Here is an 18,432-nt window from a genome sequence, read left to right on the forward strand (position 1 = left end):
TCTGGCTAAAATTACATCTACATTTTGTTAATCCTATTTATTCTAATTTTACAGGATGTCTTTCACAGCAAAGCAATTTAGCATGCAAAAGACAAATCAATGTTTTCTGAAGGCTTTCTTCTTGTTTCTTCCCAGGGAGATTGTCAGCCGTGTCTCCCGGGTTATTATTGTGATGCTACAGGACTCTCTGCACCCTCGGGCAAATGCTGGGAAGGTTTTCTTTGTTTTAAGGGTGCGAATCGTCCTGATCCTCCTGTCAGAGACAGCCATGGAGGGCCATGCCCAAAAGGTGACCTATAGACATCTATTTTATAAACGACAGCTGAGCAGCAGTGTAATTGAATACATTTATGCCAGTATAACACTATACTTGCATTAAAAAAAAAACAACAAAAAAAAACAGTCCAAATGGGAATTTCTCTACACACAATTATGTTTTTACTTTACATAAGCTCAAAGTAAGCTGGGTTAACAGGTAAACAATACCGTCTTTCAAGCTAATAAGGCCGAACGTAAGCAGCTGTTCTTTTGAGACTGGAAATCGAAGCTTATTTCTTGTGGATTGTGTGTCTTAGTGTGTGTGTGTGTGTTCGTTCCTTTCATGACTCTCATCTTCCTACAAACAGGTTATTACTGTTCAGAGGGCTCTGTGGCTCCTCAGCGCTGCCCCTTGGGAACCATCAGCACAGAAGACGGCAGAGCCAGCTGCAGTGCCTGTCCCCAGGGGTAAACTTGCTTATCAGCCACACGCAGTCGCTTGGAATTGTAAACAGATACACATTCTCCCGCACGCTATAAATATAACAGAAGTTGAAAAAAAAGTAACTTTATGTATATTGAATATAGGGTACATCCTTTTGATGCTTACATGCATAAACGATTTTACTCCCGCTTATCCTACGAATGTGTTGCCAGCAGCAGTCGAGAATTAAAGTTTTCATCTCTGTCTTGCTTTGACAGCTTTTACTGCCCTGGCAGAAGTAATGACTCTCTGTGGGTGAGTTTTCAGTGCCCTGTAGGTCATTACTGCCCGCCTGGGACGTGGTCCAAGCACCAGTACCCATGCCCTGCTGGATCATTCAACCCCGACACTCAAAAAACAAAACTCCAGGACTGTCTACCATGCCCTCCAGGTCACACAGTCTTCACTACTAATAATTATTACTGTCTCTCATAAAGAATCTGAGCCACTTGGCAGTTGACCTAAAATTTCTAGAGGATATCCTGAACACAATTACTCAGTGGCAATGCTATTAGAATTTCCATAAAAGTTCCACAATTAGATAGATATGCTCTCCATAATCATTGAAATCAAGACTTCAATGGTAGTTTTTATTGTTTTACCAACCTGATTGTCCTTAAAAATATTTGATTTCACTTTTTAATACCACTTCAGGTTCCTTTTGTGCCTTTCCTGGGAAAGATGGTGCTTCTGGCCCATGCAGTGCAGGATACTTTTGCCTTTCCGGGGCACAGTCACCAACGCCAGATGGGGGGAAGACTGGCGGTAGATGTCCTGAGGGGCATTACTGTCTTCAGGGTTCCCCAGAACCACTCCCCTGCCCCGTGGGATATTATAGCAACACGACAAAAAACAGGCAGCTCTCTGATTGCCTGCCTTGTCCTCCAGGTCGAAAATTATTTAACACATGTTGCACTGATAATTATTTATAGCATTACTCCACTGCTGCATTGCGTAAACCATTTAACAATAATCCTTTTATGTTATGATTTCCTCACAGAGTTTTCTTTGTTTTGTAGGATTTCTCTGTGTCAGTAGAGGGCTCTCTTTGCCTTCCCATATCTGCCCAGCTGGCTCCTACTGTCCAGGCAAAGAAAACAGTAGCCAACAGGACTCACTGTACTGCTCACCGGGAAATAGGTGTCCACCTGGATCTGATAGACAAATACCGTGCTTGCCGGGAACGTATCAGAGTTATTCTGGACAGGTAACAGAGTGTGACTGTTATACTTGATTCTACTCTCCCTGTTTCGTGTGGCCGGTTAGGCTGATATTTCAAACAAATCATGCATTTTGTGGTACAAGCACCAAATTTGGCATGGTTGTACCTTAGGGTCCCTTCTTTCTGAAAAGCCTGTTGTCCACAGGAAAAATCCAAAATATAAACCATTTGTATATATATTTATATTTTTAAGCTTGGATTTTGTCGTGGCTAAAGTGATTTGACAGAAAGACGGGATCCTAAGATCCATTCGTACCAAATGTAGTGCTTGAACCTCAAAATACATTATTATTTTGATAACCGGCTGCACTAAATGTGAAATAATGACATAGTTGCTGTTAAAAATTAAAAAGCTGTGATGTTACTGAGTGATATATGTTTTTGATTTAGACTAATAATTTCATAGTTGTAAACTTTGGAGGCCATGACTGCTGAATATAGAAATATTCTTTTATTGTCTTATTAAAACTGTTTTCTCGAATAAATGTCTTCTGTGTTTCCTAAAAAAAACTATGCATCATGTCCTCCAGACAGAGTGTTTTGAATGCCCAGCAGGGTTTTTCTGTCCTGTCTCATTGGATGGAGACTCTGATGTGTCTGGGACCCAAATACCCAAGCTCTGTCCTGAAGGACATTATTGTCCACCAGGTAGGTAACAGCTGTGTTGTAAGCAGTGGTATTCATAATTACAACACATATACGCAGCTGTGACACAGGTGATAGTGGGGCGAATGAGGTTATTATTTTTCTTCTTTTTTTTATTTATATGTTTCTAAGGTGCTGTGTATCCTGTCAATTGAATAGCTTTTTTTAATTGCATACACAGTTACTTCACTGCATGATTTAGATGGACACAGACTCCACAGATTGTTTTATGATGTTTACTCCTGGACCATCTGCAGAAATTGCATGAATTTATTTGCAGGAACACAGACTCATGTGGCATTCCCATGCCCAGCTGGCACTTTCAGCAGGCAGATGGGGTTATCCAGTATGTCGGACTGTGAGCTCTGCCCCCCAGGGACATATTGCAGCTCTTCTGGACAAGCTGCTCCCACTGGGGTTTGCTCTCCTGGGTGAGCTAAAGGAGAATTCCTCGTCATACTAACTGACAGATTATGACAGATATCTCTTTTTTTATAACTGATACATGTACAGGTACTTGTCTTTCTGCAAACATCTGTGACCTCATCGTGTCTTTGTTTCCAGTTACTACTGTATCAATGGCTCAGTATCTTCCCAACCAGAGGAGGGCCCCACTGGAGGTCGCTGCCCCTCAGGGTTCTACTGTCCAAAGGCAACCAGCTCTGTGATTCCCTGCCCTTCAGGAACCTTTGGTTCTGCAGAAGGTGATGTAAAACTCATGCAGAGCAGATAATAAACCAGTTTGAAAATATTGTAAAATGTTGCAACAGATATTTGCTGGCTTTGTTTTTTGTTATTGTGTATTAAATGGGCAGTTTTGATTCATCAGGGGCAGTCTCTTTAGAGGCATGTCGGTCCTGCACACCCGGTCACTACTGTGCAGAGGCTGGTCTCTCTTCCCCATCTGGACTCTGCAGTGCAGGCTTCTACTGCAGAGAAGGGTCCAGAACTGCCACACCTTTGGCCAATACCTCGGGTGATTCTTTTCTTCTTTTCTCCTTCAACATACACCCTGTCCAGGTGTATGTTGCCTTTCCTCATTATTATCCAGGTTAGGATCTGGCAGCCCTGTGACCCTGAAGGTGATACAGCCGGTTGAGAAAATGGATAGATATATAAAGAAAAGTTTTATGACATTTATTTTGATTACTTTTTGGTTCATGCAGCTTTCTCATGACTTCTGAAGAAGCTTCTACTCTCTGGTCTATAGCTTAAACCACTTTTGATAACAAAAGTTTTAGAGCCAGGTGCAGTTTGCTAAGCAACAACAAGGTTCTTCTTTTAAAAGCAAGGTAAATTGTATTTGTAAAAATAGATGGACACATTTCTAGGCTCTTCAATTAATGTTATTTGGCTAGATTGTTTATTAAAATATCCTGCATATCCTGCTATAATGATTAAAGACCTGAAAAGTCAGACTTTACATCAATTGTACAGACTATACTGGGTCACCTCCCCACACATTTTGTCTGTCTTTATTCATGATCATTGCCTCTGGCAGCACAACCATGTAGGTCCTCCTTTTCTACTTTCTGTTTGTGTTTCAGCCCTAGAGAACTTGGAAAATGGCCTTTTATTGTGCTCTAAATATGAGTAAGGAGGACTAATGAGAGTTTGTTGCCTCATTTACAGATGATACTGCTTCTGCAGCCCAGACTGACAGAGATTCATCCCTTGGTCATTTCTTTGGGGATGTGTGTCCTGCTGGCCACTATTGCCCCAAAGGGAGTGCAAAGCCAAACCCATGTCCACCAGGTAGGATTCCCAAAATAAACTTTAAGAGCTTCAAAAGAGGAAGAAGAAGCTGTCTTCTTGCATGAATCAAGAAATTGCTGCTGTAAAGATTAGTACTCTGCCACTTCCCCACAAAAAAAAAATACTGAAGTAGTCACCATAAAAGCCTCTAGGGATACAGTGTTAGGGTTTAATGCATCCAAATCTTTAGACGGTAGTGTAAAAAATGGAAGTCCAATAAATCTGCCAGAATAATCAGAATGCTCCTTAATCAGGTGGATATATGGGAGTGTCTCTGAAGCATACACAATAATTATGCAATGTAGTTCCTAGTATGGGTTATTTTTGAAAGTAATTTTCCCCATGCAGAGTAATTGTTTCCTCTATGCAGGCACTTTCTCCGGGAAGTCAGCTGCGGAGTCGGAGGCTGACTGTGAAGCTTGTCACCCGGGTTCATATTGTCCCTCGTGGGCTCAGACATCCGTGGATCTTTTCTGTCCCCAGGGGTGGTTTTGTCCAGGCAGATCAGTTTCTGGATATCAAGCAGGTACAGAGAACCATCAGGGTTTAGCGCAGGAATTCACATGGGTTTTCCAAAAAAATTGTCCTTGAATTTCTTTCTTTTTTTTACGTTAAAAGTTTAGGAAAAAACCTTTAGTTGGACTTACTTGACTACTTCTAGCAAGTTTTTAAATTCTATAACTAACATTTTCATCATTTTAACTAACCAAGTATATAAAAAAATCTATTTGATTTGAAAATAATAAAAAGAATACATTTATCAACACATTTTTTATCAATTAATAATACATTTAGTACTGTACAATTTAAGTTGTTGTCTGGAAAGTGAAAAATTGATTTAAACGTTCCCATTTGGCTTATTCTTAGAATATTGAACTTCGAGCAATAGAACATGTACGTGTTTTTCTAGTATATTCTGTTGCTCTGCTGTTGTGAGTTATGCACACAATTATCCATGGGGGTTTTTAGCCCTTCACATTATGTTCTACACAGAGCTGATCCCACGTATAACATGAGTTTCCTTCCTCCTCTAATTTCACCGGCATAAACAAGAACATACCTCTTTTCCCTTTTTATTGAGAAGACATTTCACTAATTTGCGCATGAAATGGCCTGGAACCTATAAATAGCCTTAAGCTCCCGTCTGTGAAGCCTGCTCTTTCTTCTTGATGTCTCTCATTAGATTTATGCTGAAACATTTCTCAAAGAGGATGTGTTACTCATTCATCTAACACTTTGATATGCTTAAACTAAATAGATATGCCTAATTTCATGCCACATTTGTGTTTTTGCTGAGTTTGATGCTGCATACGGTATTTTTCTTGTTTTTGTTTCGAGTTTTTCTAAACTTTTACTGTGTTTTCTTTATTGAACAGGGCGTCAGTGTTCACCTGGCCATGCATGCCCACTTGGCAGTGCTAAGCCGACCGTCTGTTTTCCAGGCACTTTTCAGTCATTACCTGGGCAGTCCGCTTGTGGCAGCTGCCCACGCGGTAAAATTAATTATTTGGTAATCACTGTTTACAGAGATAAATGGTCATCTCCAGTCGAGGATACATTTTCAATCTTTCCAGGCTTTTACTGTACAGAGGGTTCATCTCTCCCAGCTCCGTGTCCGCTGGGACATTTCAGTCCATTAGCCGGCAGGTCATCTCTGAGTGACTGCTCCCCCTGCCCATCTGGCTTCTTTTGCAACAGCAGCGCTCTGACTGAGCCGTCTGGACCCTGCAGCCCAGGTCAGTTAGGCCACTTTCACACTGGAGTATTGATTTGGACCACAGTTTGCCTCCTTAGATAATCGTTTTGGTTAATTTGTGTGTAAACTGTGGAGGAAAACTTTAATGAAAAAAAAACTATAAACCTAATACTGTTAAAAAAAAGTTTATTTGTAACAGCTGCTGTTTTGTATTTTCAATTTTTGTTTGTTGACCAGATTTTTCGTTTATCTCCCTCTTCGCTTTCAGCCCTCACTTTAAATTTTGCAGAGTAGACCCCACTTTCAATGGGGGCTTTGATCCCATTGGCTCAAGCATCCATGATTGTCAATGGGTGACAGAGGTTATTATGACATCATTTCCACTTAGGAACAGCTTGATGGTGGATGGAGGACACAGGTGGGGCAAACAACAGGCGCTGTTCCAGAGAGGAAATTACATCACTAAAACCTCTGTCAGCCAATGGCAATAATGTTCTGGTGTAAGCCCCACCCCACATAAACTCCAAAAACTGAATTGAAACTGTAAATTAGGCAATGAGACAAAGTTATTTTTTTATTTCAAATTTACTATCTGGTTTTTTATTAACTTTAATCTGATTCTAATTGTTATTATATGGATTATTCTCCATCCAGTTTTTTTGTCTTTGCATTGTTTTCATTTTGTGCAATAGTTCTCGATAATTGAGCAGCTGCTGTAACTGCACAGTTTTTTTAGATGGTTTAGTCAATTGTGAAAGTAAACTAAAAAAACAAATTCTACCTATTTGAACTGAGTTTACTGAACTTAGTTTGAAAGCTTTGCTACTCCACAATCACATTCCATTTTAAGATCTCAACTACTATTGTTTTCTGCTCCCCGCGCTTTCCAAAACCTAACCTACAGTTTTTTCACACTGTGTAAGCATTTCAGCATCACTAAGCTCTCCCACCACACTGTCTACTGCAGGTCATTTTTGTTCCCTGGGGTCCATCGAACCCTCTCCTGTCTCCCAGCTTTACGGTGATGTCTGTCCCAGGGGGCACTTCTGTCCTCAGGGTAGCGAGTCTTCCAAACCCTGTCCCGTTGGCACCTTTCTTCCAGAGCCTGGAGCTTTCTCTTTGTCACACTGCCGTCCTTGCCCCCCAGGGCAATACTGCCTCACTCCTGGAGCCTCACAGCCTTCAGGTGGGGTTTGCTGCAATATAACTTTTACACAGTTCAAAAGAAAGCTAGTTGTTAAACAGTTAAGTAAAAATGACAAATCCTGGCAATTTTAAGCTCTAAATCCCTTACTTTACCTCCTCAGGTCAATGTTATAAAGGCTTTTTCTGCTCTGGAGGTGCTGATAGTCCCACACCACGAGCCAACTTATCCTCGGTCATCTGTCTTCTCAAAATACTGGAGCTTTCTTCCATGAATATGGAAGGTGCTGTCTGGAAGCACAATCTGTCCTGCAATGACAACTTTGGTAAGTTTGGGGAAGTATAAGCGGTGTGGGTTTATAACAATTCAAGAAAAGCTTCATTTGACAGAGCAGAACAACTGTTAATTCATATTGTTCTACGAATATCATAGGTTATCACATGCATCATCAAAATGCTTGATATTCTGCTAGGTATTCTATAATAATTAGTAAAATATAATACTGGAAAATTGTCATTTACTTTGAAAAGCTGTTTAATTAGTGTTAAAAAATCCTCTCCGATCATTTTAAAAGATTTATTTTAAAACCAATCTCAGTGGTTATTAAATTATAATTATGCTATTTTTAGCCAAAAAAAAAAAAAATCCATGTCCTCAGCCTTTCTATGACATAGTTTATGCAGAGTGTCATTAGTCCATTAGAAATTAATTGTGGGCACGACCGTTGGTGTAAAGCAACCTTGTCCCCATTACCCTCCTCATGCTGATTACCCATTCTCCCATTAGCTTACAGCCCCTCACACCCCCAGCCTAACATTACAGATGTAGCAATATAGGAGCCATCCATTGTACAGTTTTGCACCAGATGCCAGCTCGGACAATGAAAACAAAGACCTACATGGATCTAGTCGTCTACAAGTGGATGCATCAAAATTGACCCTGTGTTTTTTTTCTACGTAACAAATACAATCTTTTTCAAACTGCATTTTTTTCATCTGCTCCGGATTTACAAGGATTAGATTTAAAGAAATACTTAGAAAGGCAAATTAAAACTTATTATTCTTCATACATGTCATCAGAAAAATGCCCCAATTCAATTCAATTACAATTTTATTTACATACGTAATTGTAAGGTAAACATACAATCAAAAAGGATCATAAATGCATAGAATTCAACAGGATAATACTAAACTTTAACTAAACAGACTAAACTAAACTGGGCATCCCTGCCCTTAGACCCTCCTTTGCGGTAAGGAAAACCTCCTAAAATACAGAATCTAGAAAAAACCAAGAAGCCTCAGGGATGCCCATATGAAGGAGGGATCTTCCCCCAAGAACATGTTAAAAACAAAAACACATCTTTGGGGTCTTTAAGTAAGGCTTAGGATTTTTTCTGTCTACTCAACAAGATTTTCAGTCTTTTAATTTTGTCTGCCTCATCTGCTATGCATTGTTATAGGAAGAAATGCTAACTGGATCAAAGTGGAAACAGTGCTGCAGGCGGATTCAGACCGTGTTGTGAATGACTCAGCTCCTCATCTCAAGAGTCCACATTATACATGTTCCACCTACAGAGGAGATGTATGTCCTCAGGGTGGGTAAATCCTGTTCCTGTGAACTTGCGGATTTACTGTGAGGAACTGTTCATCCCCTCATGTACTTGTCGTCACAATATGGTAACTTCAGTTGCTTCAACATATGACTGTGGGCTACTCTTAGATCCTCATTTTTTGGAATCAAAGGCTAAACAAGGATGAGTATGATTTTAAAACACAGTTCAATGCAGAAAATACCTAAATACTCTCTTCAAGAAAACATTTCTTTACTTCACTGTCAAAGCAAAACAAGATCTTATTGCTTATGCAAATAAGCTGCCATTATGGGAGACTCTTCGCTACTCAAGTCCTCTGTTTGAAGATGTGAAAGTCTGAGAGAGAGAGAGAGATAGTCTGAGAGCTGCAGTTGGGCCTCCCTTTTGCAAAGCAAACTGTGGATGGTTGGGTGCTGATGCATGTGAAAGCAGCACTGAAGTAACTGCTGTTATCAGACCATGAAAGAACAGATTTAAATTCCTGCACCAAAATAATTAGTTCCCTTGAAATGTCAAAGGAGTTGTGCTCGGTGAAAATTAAGGCTTGAAAAACTTGAGAAACACCTCCGTCTCCATCAGGAGTACATGTCTCATAAAGATAATCCTTGTAGTTAAAGTTTTTTTTTTTCTTAATGATTGCTTCTGACTAATTCTGTGGCTGTTTTTACAGGTTTCTATTGTCCTTTGGGATCTGCATATCCTCAGCCTTGTGAAGCTGGCTTTTACTGCAATCATAGGGGTCTGGAAGCCCCAGCAGGATCCTGTGCAGCAGGTTATTTTTGTCCCATTGGCTCTGTAGACCCCAATGCCTATCAATGTCCTGCTGGACACTTCTGCCCTCTGGGGACTCCACTTCCTTTGCCCTGCCCTCTTGGAACTCAAAAAAGTGAGGAGCTTTTGTGAATTCCACAGTACATTTTAAATTTGATTTGTAACGTTATTGTACCCATAAAAAAAGCAAAAGTATCTATTCCCTAGGGTAAGGAGATAATGTAAAGAAAAGCATGAATCTTTGAGTCTTTGATATGTTTTTTGGGATCAGACCCATAGAGAGCTCAATAAAAAAAAGACAGTCTCTCTTTGTAGTTTTACTTAAATGATGTCCTCACATAAACTTGTCTATATTTGCACCTCAGTAATGTGAAAAATGTGAGAACTTCCACTTATCCCGTTGGCATTTCAGAATAATTATTGACACAAAATGTTTTAATCGTATAATTGTGTTTTTGTCTTGAGGCAAACAAGTAGAATCCTATTAAGTAGTGCAGTGACGCAGTTGAATGCTTGCAAATTGAAAAAAAAAGGGATGCGGCACAGGGTTAATTGTAGTTTGCAACACTAAAATTCTCTGCTTTAATGCTTTCCGCCTACAAAGTGATTGAGCTTTTTCCTTTAGCTCCGTGACGTTGTACTCTTGAAAAACCTGTTTTGATAAAGTTATTTGACGTATCTGCGGTGTGTTATTTGCCAGACTACCTTGGTGGCTCCACAGTTGAGGCTTGCCAACCGTGCCCTCCGGGGCACTACTGCAACCAGAGGGGGATAGCTGCACCTAGTGGACAGTGTGCAGCAGGCTACTACTGTCCTGCAGGACAGAGCTCTGAACGACCACAACAGCATGCCTGCACAGTCGGACACTATTGTGAGAAGGTTGGTCCTTTAGGTATTCACTGTCATTAATCCTAAACATTATGTATGGGCACGCCACATTGTATGGGTTAGCCACACACAATTCTTACTCAGTTCTTATAAGTTCAAAACTATATGCTGAAGTCAGTTAATGTTGTCATTATCTAATTTGGTAATTATGACCTCTGGTTTTATGTCACACTACAACTGACTGTATTCTTACTTCTATGTTGTAAGTCTGCCTAATTGGCACGCAATGCTTTTAAAGACCCCCTCCAATCAGCTTTTGAGATATTTTCAAAGCACTCCCAGTCATCTTTTAAATACTATTATGCTGTTTTTAACCAAAATCAAAAACCTGTGTCATTTTCTACAACATAGTTTCTGCAGAAGGGTAGGAGTTCATCAGAAATTCACCTGTGAGTTATAGGTGGGACCCTTGGCACAAAGCAACCCCATCCCCTTTCCCCTCCCCATTCCTGAGAACTTACACACTCTTCCTCCAGCTTATAGCCCATGGTCAGATAAATGCATCTAGACATTAAAGAAAAACACAATTAGAAACAACAGACCACAACAAGAATCAAGTTTCTTGTGCACAAGGGAGAAAAGCAAGTGTGACAGAAAATGTACACCACGCTTCTCTTCTCATAGGATCTGCTTCTCCCTGTGCTCCTTTTATTAAGACTTCAGGTAGGAGGTTCCAATTTCAAGACAAAGAGAAAAAGTTCATTAGGGGGTGTCGTATAATGACCCATTTTGGTTGATTCTAACTTCAAACAGTATCCCTTATCAGCTCAGGACAGTGTGTCGTAAACCCCCCTCGTCCTAGCTGGGATGAGAAGCAGATGAACAAACACACAACTGTTTTCTAAAAAGGTCAATCTGAGTTAACATTTAAATACAAATTTAAACAAATACATTTAAACAATGATAATAATAAAACAATTTCCTTCACACCCCTCACACCCACAACCTAAAATTACAGGTGCAGCAAAAATGTCTAGCATTTTTGGAGCTATCCGGCTGTAAAGTCTTAAGCCAGCTGCCAGCTTGGATAAGGAAAACCATGAAGTACATCATGGATCTAGTCGTCTACAAGTGGATGCATCAGAATTGAGGGGAGCAGGGAGCTTGTGGTCTGCCCAGTGTATTTTCTCCGTAACAAATACCATACTATTCAAATGGCATTTTTTCATCTGCTCCAGATTCACAACTGTTTGAATAAAGAAATACTCAAAAATGCAATTTTAAGCAGAATTTTCTTAAGTTACCGTATGTATTCCATCATCAGAAAAACTGTCACAAGAACATGTTAAAAACACCAAAAACACAATTTTCATGGCAGTGGGTCTTTAATTGTTTTTTTTTAGGGCAGTGTCATCCAGACACCATGTTCGCCTGGCAGCTATCAGCCCAGACAAGGCCAACAGATTTGTGAGACATGTCCTCCTGGGTTTGTTTGTCAAGATCAAGGTAAAGGTGTCTGGTACATGAATTGATCAACTCTATGCATACATCTAATCTGTTTTTAGTTATTTTTGGATATCCTCACATTAGGAATGAGCCTTCCACTTCTCTGTGAAAGAGGATATTATTGCCCCAGTGGGTCAGCAAAACAATGCCCCTGTCCATCAGGAACATATGGAAACATGTCAGGGCTGTCTGAAGAAGCGCAGTGCGTCCTGTGTGATCCTGGCATGTACTGTAAAGAAACAGGTATTCTGTGTGCATCCACTGACAGCTCAGTGTTGAATGTTTGTAGGCAAGGCCAAATCCTCTTTTAGAGTGCTGTTGAAATCAGTGTTTTTTTCTACCTGTCCGTTGAAGGGAGTATTTTCCCCAGTGGGCCATGTGATGCCGGGTTCGTCTGTGTTAGAGGAGCCTCTGAAGCTTCACCATCAGACGGTCTGAGGGGCTTTTCATGCCCACTTGGGTACTTTTGTCCTGTGGGGACTTCTGTACCCAAACCATGTCCAAAAGGAACTTTCAGGTACACGTCCAACATATCTATCCATCTGTTGTCTAAATGTCTTTGCATTCAGAGAGTCTCTTTATTTAGCTATTATAGCTCTCAGACAGAAAAGGACCTAATAAAAAATATATACAGAATATTACAGTAAATGTTGAGACATTTATATTTAAAAACCTGGATCAGATTTTGACATTTTGACATGCACATGTTACTGTAAGTGTCTTTTCAATAACAGTGAATCCGCCTCTGATAAGGCCTTGAAATACAGGAAAAGTATCAAAGGCTCTTGTCTGAAAACAGAAATGAAAGAAAAAGTTGTTTGTTGACAGTGATCAGCGTGGCCTTGTGGATGATACTGAGTGTCAAAGCTGCAGCCCTGGCTTTTACTGTTCTGAGTCGGGCCTCTCCTCTGTTTCTGGGCCCTGTTTGCCTGGTAAAAAAAAATGTCTATTACATTAAAAGTAATGTGTTTTTGCTAAGATGATCCAGTTAGATGTGAATGGCATTATTCTTCATGTTAAAGACATTTGCATGTCTCGACTGTAGGTTTCGTCTGTCTGGAAGGCTCTCAGTCTGCTGCTCCTGTGTCGGGTGACTTTGGTGGGGCTTGTCCAGTCGGTCACTACTGTTCAGAGGGGACCAGTGTTCCCTCACCCTGCCCACCAGGTTTCTATCAGAATGAGGCCGGAGGAAAAAGCAAAGATGACTGCAAACCATGTCCTCTCGGTAACCACCAGTTACCACACAAAACCTTGTAGAGCATCTTCTATTACCCACACATTGCTTCACCCCAATAATCCCACAATTATATCCTGATATGATCTGTGGCTTTATTTAAAAAAATGAATTTTCTTCATGATATACTGTAAATATTCTAAATATTTAACTATTTTAACCTCTAAAAGTATCAATATGTAAAGGAAATAAAAATGAATACACACAGATCATCAGGCCTTAATATGTAAATGTCATCCACAGGTTGGTTTCAGGATTTACCTGGTCAGAAGTCATGCCATCCGTGCCCTCCTGGCTTCCTCTGCCAGGCTCCGAGTGCCAGTTCCACCAGAGGGAGTCCCATTGGAGCCTCCAGCCCTCTGCCTTGTCCAGCTGGCTTCACATGTCCCAGCGAGAATCCAGAAAGTCAGCCCATACCATGCCCTAAAGGCACCTACAGCCCTGTCCAGGGTCTCATTACTACTGGTAATAAGAGGGGCCCAAAACACATTTTTTTACATGAGCAAACACATAAAATCTTTTGAATTGTTACTTTTTTTTATATTTAGCATAAAATCTAAAAATAATTTGTGAGAATTAGTCAAGTAATATGTACTTAAATGTTTTCTTTGATGGCTTAAAAACACCTAGTATTTTAGTTTTAAAAAAACGAGTTTCTGCGCAATATTTGAGTGAACTGAACAGGAACAAATGCAAAGCAGCTCTTGATCATGGAGAAAGTTGACGTGTTAACAAGCAACAACTAAGAATTAAATTTTCATAAAATGTTTATAGATTATACACATTTGTCTTTGAATAATTACAAAAATATTTATTTCAACTATGAACTTTTGGTATTTTTCACATTCCTATTCACACCCCTTCATGTCTTGGTTTGCAGGCCAGTGTTTAGTGTGTCCATCAGGTCAGTTCTGTGGCTCTGAGGGTTTGATTGAACCTTCTGGACAGTGTGCTGCTGGGTTTCTTTGTTTCACGGGTGCAAAGATGCCAAATCCAACTGATAACATAACTGGATCTCTTTGTCCGCCGGGGGGCTTCTGTCAAGGGGGCCTCAAAGAAGGTAAATGTATCATCATGAGAGTAGAAATTTCCCTAAAGAAATGGAATCTAAATACAACATAAATTGTTTGTTAGTTTGTACCTTTTAAATTTAGTTAAATTTTTAAATAAAATAGATTGAAGTATGAGTCCATCAGCAGAAATATGTTTGATTGCCCCCCCCCCTTGTGTTTTAGGTGATTGCTGGGCAGGGTTTTACTGTGCTTGGGGATCCAGCAAAGCAGATGGAACTCTGTGCCCTGCTGGGTTCTTTTGTCCCAATGGGACAAAAAACCCAATTCCTTGCCCGGCAGGAACATTCACCTCTGAAATGGGCAGCACTGATCAAGGCAACTGTAAGACCTGTTTGCCTGGATACTACTGTCAAGGTAAGGAGCACTAAGGATCCTAAAGTGATATGTTGTAACTTGGGAAAGAAAGACACAGGAAAGAAGAATACGTTTGTTTTATTGGTTATTCCAGTAATGATTAATAATGCAATACAAGTCAAACAAAATAGGTTTTAGAATCAACATTTCAAAGATAATCGATAATAAACCAAATCATAAATTAAAATGATTAATGACCCCACAAATGGATTTTTCTTGTTACTTATAACATTTTTCAAAAATATACTGTATTTAAATGACATTGTCAGAATGTCAGTTTCTCTAACATACCGGTATCTGTTTTTCTTTAATGTATTTATATTTGAGCTAAAAATCTACAATTTATTTTAATATTTTTAAGAAATCTAGCCACAGGGGTTGCAAGCCAGTTGCCTCTGTGCCGGTCCCAAGCCCGGATAAATAGAGAGGGTTGCGTCAGGAAGGGCATCCGGCGTAAAAATTGCCAAAATAACTATGCGAATCATCCACACCACTTTAGACATACCGGATCGGTCGAGGCCCGGGTTAACAACGACCGCCACCGATGCTGTTAACCTACAGGGTGTCGGTGGAAATTTGACTACTGTTGGTCGAAGAAAGAGGGGAGGCAGAAGGGTCCGTGACCAGAGAGAGAAGGGAAAAGGCAGGAACATAGGTTTGAGAATAGGGACTCTTAACGTTGGCACAATGACAGGGAAAGGCAGAGAGCTGGCAGACATGATGGAGAGAAGGAAGGTAGATGTACTGTGTGTGCAGGAGACAAGGTGGAAGGGCAGCAAGGCACGTACTATTGGAGGAGGATACAAACTGTTCTATCATGGTGTTGATAGGAAGAGAAACGGGGTAGGAGTGATTCTGAAGGGGGAGTTTGTAAACAGGGTTCTAGAGGTGAAAAGAGTCTCAGACAGGATGATGAGCCTAAAGTTGGAAATTGAAGGGGTGATGGTGAATGTAGTCAGTGGGTATGCGCCACAGGTTGGCTGTGAGTTAGAAGTGAAGGAGAGATTCTGGAGTGAGTTGGATGAGGTCATCGAGAGTATCCCCAGAGGAGAGAGAGTTGTTATTGGAGCAGACTTTAATGGGCATGTTGGTGAGGGCAACAGAGGTGATGAGGAGGTGATGGGCAGGTTTGGTGTGAAGGAAAGGAATCTGGAAGGACAGATGGCGGTGGACTTTGCGAAGAGGATGGAAATGGCTGTAGTCAACACTTACTTCCAGAAGAGAGAGGAACATAGAGTGACATACAGAAGTGGAGGTAGGAGTACTCAGGTGGACTACATCCTATGTAGACGAGGTCATTTGAGAGAGGTTAATGACTGCAAAGTGGTAGTAGGAGAGAGTGTAGCCAGACAGCACCGCATGGTGGTGTGTAAGATGACTCTGGAGGTCAGGAAGAAGAAGAGAGGGAAAACAGAAAAGAAGACCAAGTGGTGGAAGCTACAGAATGAAGAAACTTGTGAGGAATTTAGGCAGAAGTTGAGACAGGTCCTGGGTGGTCAGGATGAGCTTCCAGATGACTGGGAAACTACAGCAGAGGTTATCAGGGAAACAGGTAGGAAGGTGCTTGGTGTGTCATCTGGAAAGAGGAAAGACGGTAAAGAGACTTGGTGGTGGAATGAGGAAGTACAGGAATGCGTCCAGAGGAAGAGGTTGGCTAAAAAGAAGTGGGATGTAGAAAGGACTGAGGAAGGTAGACAGGAGTACAAGGAAGCGCAGCGTAGAGTGAAGAGAGAGGTGGCAAAGGCCAAACAGAAAGCTTATGATGAGCTATATGACAGGTTAGACACAAAGGAAGGAGAGAAGGACTTGTACAGACTAGCCAGACAGAGAGACAGAGATGGGAAGGACGTGCAACAGGTAAGAGTGATAAAGGACAGAGATGGAAAGGTGCTAACAACCCAGGAGAGTGTACAGAAAAGATGGAAGGAGTATTTTGAGGAGCTGATGAACGTGGAAAATGACAGGGAAAGAAGGGAGGAAGATGTGGTTGTTGTGGAGCAGGAAGTAGCAGAGATTGGAAAGGATGAGGTTAGGAAGGCTCTGAAAAGGATGAAGAGCGGAAAGGCCGTTGGTCCTGATGACGTACCTGTGGAGGTATGGAAGTGCTTAGGAGAGACAGCAGTGGAATTTCTAACGAGGTTGTTCAATAGGATTTTAGAGAGTGAGAAGATGCCCGAGGAATGGAGGAGAAGCGTTCTGGTTCCGATCTTTAAGAACAAGGGTGACACGCAGAACTGCAGCAACTATAGAGGAATAAAGTTGATGAGCCACACAATGAAGCTGTGGGAAAGAGTAGTGGAAGCCAGGCTTAGGAAGAAGGTGGAGATTTGTGAGCAGCAGTATGGTTTCATGCCCCGTAAGAGCACCACTGATGCCATTTTTGCTTTGAGAATGTTGATGGAAAAGTACAGAGATGGTCAGAAGGAGCTGCATTGTGTGTTCGTAGATTTAGAGAAGGCGTATGACAGGGTGCCGAGGGAGGAGCTGTGGTACTGTATGAGATTGTCTGGAGTGGCAGAGAAGTATGTCAGAGTAGTTCAGGACATGTATGAGAGAAGTATGACGGTGGTGAGATGTGCTGTAGGTCAGACAGAGGAGTTCAAGGTGGAGGTGGGACTACACCAAGGATCAGCTTTGAGTCCTTTTTTGTTTGCTATGCTGATGGACAGGCTGACAGACGAGGTAAGACAGGAATCTCCCTGGACAATGATGTTTGCGGATGACATTGTAATTTGCAGTGAGAGTAGAGAGCAGGTGGAGAAACAGCTAGAGAGGTGGAGGTTTGCTCTGGAAAGAAGAGGCATGAAGGTCAGTCATAGTAAGACAGAATACATGTGTCTGAACGAGAGGGATCAAGGTAGAAGCGTTAGGTTACAGGGGGCTGAGGTGAAGAAGGTGCAGGAGTTTAAGTACTTGGGGTCAACAGTTCAGTGTGATGGGGAGTGTGGAAAAGAGGTGAAGAGGCGAGTGCAGGCAGGTTGGAGCGGGTGGAGGAAAGTGTCAGGAGTGTTGTGTGACAGAAGAGTGTCAGCAAGACTCAAAGGAAAGGTGTACAAGACAGTGGTGAGACCAGCTCTGCTCTATGGGTTAGAGACGGTAGCAGTGAGACAGAGACAAGAGGCTGAGATGGAGGTAGCGGAGATGAAGATGTTGAGGTTCTCCTTAGGAGTGACCAGGTTAGACAGGATAAGGAACGAGTACATCAGAGGGACGGCTCATGTTGCCTGTGTTAGGGACAAAGTCAGAGAAGCCAGACTGAGATGGTTTGGACATGTTCAGAGGAGGGATAGTGGATATATTGGTAGAAGGATGTTGGAGATGGAGCTGCCTGGCAGGAGGGCAAGAGGACGGCCAAAGAGGAGATATATGGATGTCTTAACAGAGGACATGAAGTTGGCTGGTGTTAGGGTAGAAGATGTCCATGATAGAGTGAGGTGGAGGACGATGATTCGCTGTGGCGACCCCTGATGGGAAAAGCCGAAAGAGAAAGAAGAAGAATTTAATATTTTTAAGACACTAATATTTTACATTGACTCAATAATTGTTATGATTCTAAGATATGGCATTTCAAATCTGCCATAAAGTGAAAAGGCGTAAAGACAACTGAGCGGGCGTATTCAGGAACTGAGTGAGCAAACCGTACAACCGCACAGATTGCATTTTTTTTTCTTTCTCCTCTTGTGATGCAGATGAAGGTACTTCCCAGCCTGCCTTGTGTCCTGTTGGATACTATTGTCCAGCAGGTCTCATTTATGGGGTGGAGTTCCCTTGTCCTCCTGGTACAGTGCAGAACCAGCTTGGGGCCTCCAACCCTGAAGCTTGTCTACCGTGCCCAGCTGGTATAAAAAGAAACGAAAAAGATTTCAATACC

The 18,432-nt window shown here is 41.4% G+C and overlaps 1 protein-coding gene across 6 annotated transcripts in view; it reads left to right on the top strand.

The window, feature by feature from the left end:
- Nucleotides 1-18,432, top strand: part of LOC105355468 (uncharacterized) — a 37,462-nt gene that overhangs the window by 252 nt on the left and 18,778 nt on the right. For all 6 annotated transcript variants that reach the window (XR_013647266.1, XM_023961771.2, XM_023961772.2 and 3 more), the window contains exons 2-28: nt 136-289; nt 627-726; nt 961-1,133; nt 1,397-1,630; nt 1,762-1,949; nt 2,495-2,612; nt 2,890-3,040; nt 3,174-3,313; nt 3,439-3,585; nt 4,242-4,364; nt 4,735-4,890; nt 5,741-5,857; nt 5,939-6,100; nt 7,028-7,246; nt 7,368-7,529; nt 8,664-8,798; nt 9,466-9,681; nt 10,267-10,445; nt 11,798-11,900; nt 11,985-12,143; nt 12,255-12,417; nt 12,729-12,832; nt 12,946-13,125; nt 13,378-13,599; nt 14,015-14,194; nt 14,370-14,561; nt 18,251-18,400. Coding sequence is in view for 5 of the 6 variants with exons in the window: in XM_023961771.2 (XP_023817539.1) it covers nt 136-289; nt 627-726; nt 961-1,133; nt 1,397-1,630; nt 1,762-1,949; nt 2,495-2,612; nt 2,890-3,040; nt 3,174-3,313; nt 3,439-3,585; nt 4,242-4,364; nt 4,735-4,890; nt 5,741-5,857; nt 5,939-6,100; nt 7,028-7,246; nt 7,368-7,529; nt 8,664-8,798; nt 9,466-9,681; nt 10,267-10,445; nt 11,798-11,900; nt 11,985-12,143; nt 12,255-12,417; nt 12,729-12,832; nt 12,946-13,125; nt 13,378-13,599; nt 14,015-14,194; nt 14,370-14,561; nt 18,251-18,400 (4,327 nt within the window). In the remaining variant the exon portion in view is untranslated. The remainder of the gene's footprint in view (nt 1-135; nt 290-626; nt 727-960; nt 1,134-1,396; nt 1,631-1,761; nt 1,950-2,494; nt 2,613-2,889; nt 3,041-3,173; nt 3,314-3,438; nt 3,586-4,241; nt 4,365-4,734; nt 4,891-5,740; nt 5,858-5,938; nt 6,101-7,027; nt 7,247-7,367; nt 7,530-8,663; nt 8,799-9,465; nt 9,682-10,266; nt 10,446-11,797; nt 11,901-11,984; nt 12,144-12,254; nt 12,418-12,728; nt 12,833-12,945; nt 13,126-13,377; nt 13,600-14,014; nt 14,195-14,369; nt 14,562-18,250; nt 18,401-18,432) is intronic.

Source organism: Oryzias latipes, chromosome 13 (assembly GCF_053564925.1).
Source record: "Oryzias latipes strain Hd-rR chromosome 13, Olatipes_Hd-rR_3.1".
Lineage (NCBI taxonomy): Eukaryota > Metazoa > Chordata > Actinopteri > Beloniformes > Adrianichthyidae > Oryzias > Oryzias latipes.